The sequence below is a fragment of the Lipotes vexillifer genome, unplaced genomic scaffold (genome assembly GCF_000442215.2).
Source record: "Lipotes vexillifer unplaced genomic scaffold, Lipotes_vexillifer_v1.1 scaffold810, whole genome shotgun sequence".
Taxonomy (NCBI): domain Eukaryota; kingdom Metazoa; phylum Chordata; class Mammalia; order Artiodactyla; family Lipotidae; genus Lipotes; species Lipotes vexillifer.
Window position 1 is genome coordinate 406,600 of NW_006797357.1, and position 6,200 is coordinate 412,799.

Below are 6,200 nucleotides of genomic sequence, written 5' to 3' on the forward strand. Positions count from 1 at the left end.
AAAAAAAAAGATTTCTCAGGTTAAATTACAAGGATTAAACAAGTATTAGTAAAGCAGAACATTCACTATTAAGCAACATTTAGGAAAACAAAATAAGATTGGAAATAAAATATAATTGCTAAAAATGTTTTAAACAGGTTTAAAGATGGTAAGTATTCTACCAGAACATAAGCAAAAAGATGAAAAAACATGAATAGGAGATTTAGAGATTAATTTTGCAGTTCTAGCAAAATTAATAGAAGTTCCATAAAGAAAGAACAGAGAAAGCTTAGGAAAAATTATCAAAGAAATACAACACGCTCCCAGGGATCTGCAAAGCACACCAAGTACTCGCCAAAATTAAAACGTCCACTCATAAAATTTAACAACACCAACATATCTGGGGATATAGCTTCCAGACAATACTAACTTTGAATCCAGAAAGGTAATAATATGATGAAAAAGGCATGTTTCTTCTCCCAACAAGAAAAAAGAAAGACAATCAAACTACAGGGTAAATAAATTGCTCTAAGAGTATGGCCCAAGGTTAAAGCAAACTGGTATGTGAAATGGTTTTGATCAATTTTCACTTGACCCTGGCATTTATAATAATTATAATAATTCTCCCTTGAAACACAGAGGTGACAAAATTGGAAAAATAGTAAAGATAATCAGACTATGTTAACTGGCCCATTCAGAGAACAATATTTGTATAATGTAAACCTTGTCTATTGATTTCCAATTTTAGAATCAACCTGTAGATATAACAAGAGAGACTTTTTATTATAGAATAGGATGCAAATATTAACTTTGGAAATATAAATGTATAGTTTACAGATGCTGTAATATAAAAATAGAAATAGAGGGAAGGAAAAGGGTGCCTTTGCCAATCATCTCACAAAGTGTACCTCTAACTATATTAAAGTTTCGATTTTTTTTTCTTCTTTTGCTTTCTTATTTTATATACAAGACGATGATTACTGCAGTAATCATCACAGTACAGTGTAAGCCAAACCATTATGCACCTTCAGCTTATACAGTGATGTAAAACAATTATATCTCAATAAAACTTGAAAAACATAATAAAGTTACCAAGGAAGTAAGAGTGAGGTGAGTGATCTTTATCTATCACACACAGTCAACAGAAGTCTAAACTTGGTGAGACAAAAACAAAAGATATGACGGCAACCACTGTAAATGATTAAAGGTATTTGTGGGATGTGGAATAGCAATTTGGAAAGGGAGAGGCGGGCTTCCCTGGTGGTGCAGTGGTTGAGAGTCCGCCTGTCGATGCAGGGGACATGGGCTCGTGCCCTGGTCCGGGAAGATCCCACATGCCACGGAGCGGCTGGGCCTGTGAGCCATGGCCGCTGAGCCTGTGCGCCCGGAGCCTGTGCTCCGCAACGGGAGAGGCCACAACAGTGAGAGGCTCGCGTACCGCAAAAAAAAAAAAAAAAGGGAGAGGCAGCAGCATATTGCTTTCTATTATTAATCTTTCTATATAATTTTATTTTCTAGTCATATGTGTATCCATTACCTTGATTTTTTTTTCTAGTCATCTGTGTATCCATTACTCTGATATTTTTAAAAGAAATTATTCAAATCTATACCTAGAAATGAGGAAAGTAATTGAACACTGGGACATTTACAGTTGGTTTATAATGATGGTAGGATCATGTATGATTTTCTTTCTCTTTTTACATTTGTTTCAGTAATATTATGGTAAATCTGACAAATCAAGCAAATTCAAAAAAGCTTTAAGGCAATCAGGCTATGACCAAGAAGCTCTTTGACGAAATGAAAAAAAAAAAAAGAAATGACTTATAAATGCTCTTTGTAAACAAAACAAACTGGAAATTAGCCTTTCCCAGAAGTGAGATTAACAGTACAAGTTAAATATTTCCCCTTTTTTTTCTTTTTTCCAGTTTGTGGGATCTTAGTTCCCCTGACCACGGATCAAACCCAGGCCCCTGGCAGTGAAAGTACAGAGTCCTAACCACTGGACCACAAGGGAATTCCTGTCCTATGTTTTTTAAAATTGAACCTCCCTTTTTGAGTTGTCTGTTCTTTGCACATTGGTCTAATAGAATTCCTAAATATCCACATATAAATAACTATACACTGATAATCCACTGTAGTCACAGTAATACTTTTCCTTGTCTACTGTTTAACCTTTTTACATAAGCAACTAATTCTTTTGTGATCAAATCTGTTTGTTGTTTCCATCATGATTTCTGTCCTTTGAGCTTAATGTCAACTCTCATTCCCAATTCAAAGGTTTAATATTTAACTGTATTTTTCTGTAGTTGTAATTTTTTATGTAATTCACATAGGGCTGATTTTTAATATGGCATGGGGAAGGCATCTAACTAGTTATCCCAACAGAATCTGTTGAATATTCCACTCCTCTTTTCATATGTGATGCCTCATTTATTAACCAAATTCCTATAACAAGACATATATGCTAGGGAAATGTTGTTTTGGATATTTTAAGCGATAAAAACATACATTTGAAACTGATTATTTTTGTCCCCCTAAATATTTACATCTCACTTGTTTTATGTCCTAATGTTTTGGTTCACTCATTTAATGATTTATTAAGAATTTCTTACATTCTAGACATAGTAAGTTTAAGATATATAATGGTAAATGAAAAAAACAGAGTTCTTTCCCTCAATATTAAAATATCAAAAAATTATAACAGTGAACAGCAATGTTTTTTATTGATATAGTTTGAGTTCAAAGAATGACATTCATTATTACGTCTGTGTATTAATGTATATTATATTCAACTTATATGACTTTTTGTTCACTTCATTGGTTTCACAAGACTCAATAAAATTTCAAAAGACAGGAGTTGAGAACTATGACCTGTAACAAGAAAAATTAAAAGTGCTGTTGGAAAACTTAGGGGGAAAAGAGTTTCATCCTTTATTTTCAAGGAATGTCTATATAGTATAACTACAAACAGTTGTATCATTGAGTACAGAGCTCACATTGCAAACATTTAACTATGTTCATCACATATCTGATGATATAAAATCAAAGTTACTTTTAAAAGCTTGTCTATGTGTCATGAAAATCATGTCATTATATTTCAGTGACTCACTACTGTTTAAAGGCTCCTTTTAAGTAAAAATAGGACCCAATAATTTTTAACCAAAAGTGTATCCTTTGTCCTGTTTGTTATAGGATCAATAAACACTATACTAAGACATGGCATTTAGACATAAAATATGTCTAAAACCCCTGAAGAATACAATAAAAATAAGCAAGACATTTAGAATGCTTTAATCTTTCCAGTTAACACCATTTGTATCAGTAACTGAAACGTTGTAACTTTTAGCATTTCACATAACTAGTCAGTAAGGATGTCTTTTTAAGGGTGGGAGTAAGAACAGAGGACAGGAGAAACAAGAGCGCCAGGTTTCATACTTCGATTTAAAAAAGCAAAAATCAAAACTATTTTCTTCTCTGCATCAAAACTGTACCACAAACTTGAAGGTTGTTTTAGCTTTAATCCCATGACTCATCATCTACTGGATTAGGAGCTTGTGAAGAAGAAAACCCTGCTGTGTTCAAAGAGCTCTTGCCCTGGTAATTCTTTAAAAAAAAAAAAAAAAAAAAAAAAAAAAAAAAAAAAATTTAAAAAAGAAAAGAAACAAACAAACATTTAATTTTATGTAGCTTTAAAGTTACACTGCCTAGACTGAGACTCAAGCTTTCCACCATGTCTTCCCCAAATACATAAAAAATTTCATTCCAACTGACTCCAATCCATTTGAAAAAAGGTACGTATAAACCTGGAAAGTCTAAATGCACAGAGGATTTCAAGAAAACTTTAAGCCAATAGTTTTGGCAAGTGGAAAAACAAAGCTCTTCACTTCAATGAATAAGCATAAATATTTAATGATTAGTATGCTCATTGTTCCTGTATAAAAATGATGTTGCCTATAAACTGACAACAGAAAAGATATGCAACCACACCTCTATTATTTTCTTACTTAATAATGTGGTCAGAATTCAAAAAATAAAGAATTCCTACAAAAATCTCAGAAGATCCCAAATTAGAATATAAAATGCCAGCAGAATTGGGAAAGGAAGGTGTCTGAGCATAAATCTCAAACTCCTCACCTTTAAGACCAAAACTATATAATATGTATATAAAATTTTTAGAGAACTATTAAAGTATTCTTCCAGGTATGAAAACAGAATAGGTAAATTACTGAATGTTATAGTTACTTCACAATAGCACAACATTTACAAAGAATAACTAAAAGCCAAGATCTAAATTTTTCCCTTCAACTAACCTTTCTAGTATCAATTGATACAAACATATTTCCTCTTGTACTACCACTGAAGCCAGTAACATACATACTTAAGGCAATTTCTTCCAACCATGCAGGAACATCCTGTTGAGCCTTTAAAAGAAAAAATTAACTTCATATACAACATGCATAAAGTCTCAAAGATTGGCACAGTTTACTTTTCCTTAAAATACATATATATAAAATGTCCGCTTTCAATGACAAGGTAAGAACACTATCCATTCAGTTTTAAAAATTAGAAACTGGGGCTTCCCTGGTGGCACAGTGATTGAGAATCTGCCTGCCAATGCAGGGGACAAGGGTTCAAGCCCTGGTCTGGGAAGATCCCGCGTGCCGCGGAGCAACTAGGTCCGTGAGCCACAATTACTGAGCCTGCGCGTCTGGAGCCTGTGCTCCACAACAAGAGAGGCCATGATAGTGAGAGGCCCATGCACCGCAATGAAGAGTGGCCCCCACTTGCCGCAACTAGAGAAAGCCCTCGCACAGAAACGCAGACCCAACACAGCCATAAATAAATAAATAAAATTTTTAAAAAAATAAAAAACTTACATCTGACAGTACTTTCACTAGAGGCTGTGCTAAATGGCCATCTGATTCAGGATCAAAAAAGGAAATAGCTCTGCCAGTATTTCCACAACGACCAGTACGCCCAATTCGATGAACATATTCATCAATGGTAGAAGGGAGATCAAAATTGATAACATGCTGAACATTTTCAATATCCAGCCCTCGGGCAGCTACTGAAGTAGCAACAAGAGCTAGGCACTTTCCACAGCGGAAATCTCCAAGGGCTTGTTCTCTCTCTCTCTGTTCTCGATCACTTGAAAGAAGATAAAAGTATGTATTAGGACAGCTCTTAAGAAAATTATTTAAAAGAAACATTGAAGTTCGACACATAAATTTCTTTTTAATAACAGTAAAAAATAGCAACATTTAACATTAATGTCTACTTCTTACACACCAAGTATTATACTAATTCCTTTCAAGTCATAATTTAATTTGATTCTCATAATAATACTTTGAGGTTGGGACAATTAACCCCATTTGCAGATGAGGTAAGGTGACAGCTAATACATAGAGCCAAAATACAAACTCAAATATGACAAACATCAAATCTTACCTATTAATAATCTCTTTCTAGTCTTGACAAAAAATATGCTACTTGATCAGAATGCCACCTCAAAAATTGCTGCTTTTTAAAAAGCATAATCTCTGAATTCTATACATTCACTGATTAATCAGAAAGATTAGATTCAGCTGAAGAAACACCTAGCTCTATCAAAGAGCCTTTTAAATAAGATGTCTTGAGAAGTTACCAATCCTCATAAGAAGTCTAAGATACACCTTTAACTCGCCCATCCCTGCCACTTGGTTCTTATAAAAACTTAAAATGAAGATGAAGAATAACAGTTTAGATCTTGAGATCTTAATTCCAGGATTTTATACTAGTTAAATATACTGACATTTCTTAACAAATGATACACAGAAGTTACCTCCTTACTAGGAAATCATATCAATCTACTCACCCATGAATACTTGTTGTTGATATTTTTTCTTGACAAAGAAAAGTGGCAATAAAATCTGCTTTTTTCTTGGTTTCAACAAAGACCATAGTTCTTTCATCTCCTACAAGACAATGAAACAATGATTAACATTCAAACTACAAAATTAGGAAAAGAAAAAAAAAGGGTAGGGTGAGTAGGAAACTGTCTCATCCACCACTGTATTCCTAGCACCTAGACTGAGGCCTAATAGGTAATAGTAACTCAAATATTTCCTGAATGGATGAATGTCAAAGATACAAAGACAAGGACTTTTTCCTACTCTAGGACTAAAAAAAAAAAAATCAGCTTACCCTTTGCCTTCCTAAGCCAACCAAGAAGTAGAGACTTA

General features: G+C 33.7%; 1 protein-coding gene across 1 annotated transcript in view; it reads right to left on the reverse strand.

Annotated features, from left to right (window-relative positions):
• Positions 1 to 3,495: 3,495 nt before the first annotated feature.
• Positions 3,496 to 6,200, reverse strand: part of DDX4 (DEAD-box helicase 4) — a 61,107-nt gene continuing 58,402 nt past the window's right edge. The window contains exons 17-20 of the mRNA XM_007469269.1: positions 5,834 to 5,933; positions 4,857 to 5,127; positions 4,290 to 4,400; positions 3,496 to 3,573 (exon numbers count right to left, since the gene is read on the reverse strand). Coding sequence (XP_007469331.1) covers positions 3,496 to 3,573; positions 4,290 to 4,400; positions 4,857 to 5,127; positions 5,834 to 5,933 — 560 coding nt within the window. The remainder of the gene's footprint in view (positions 3,574 to 4,289; positions 4,401 to 4,856; positions 5,128 to 5,833; positions 5,934 to 6,200) is intronic.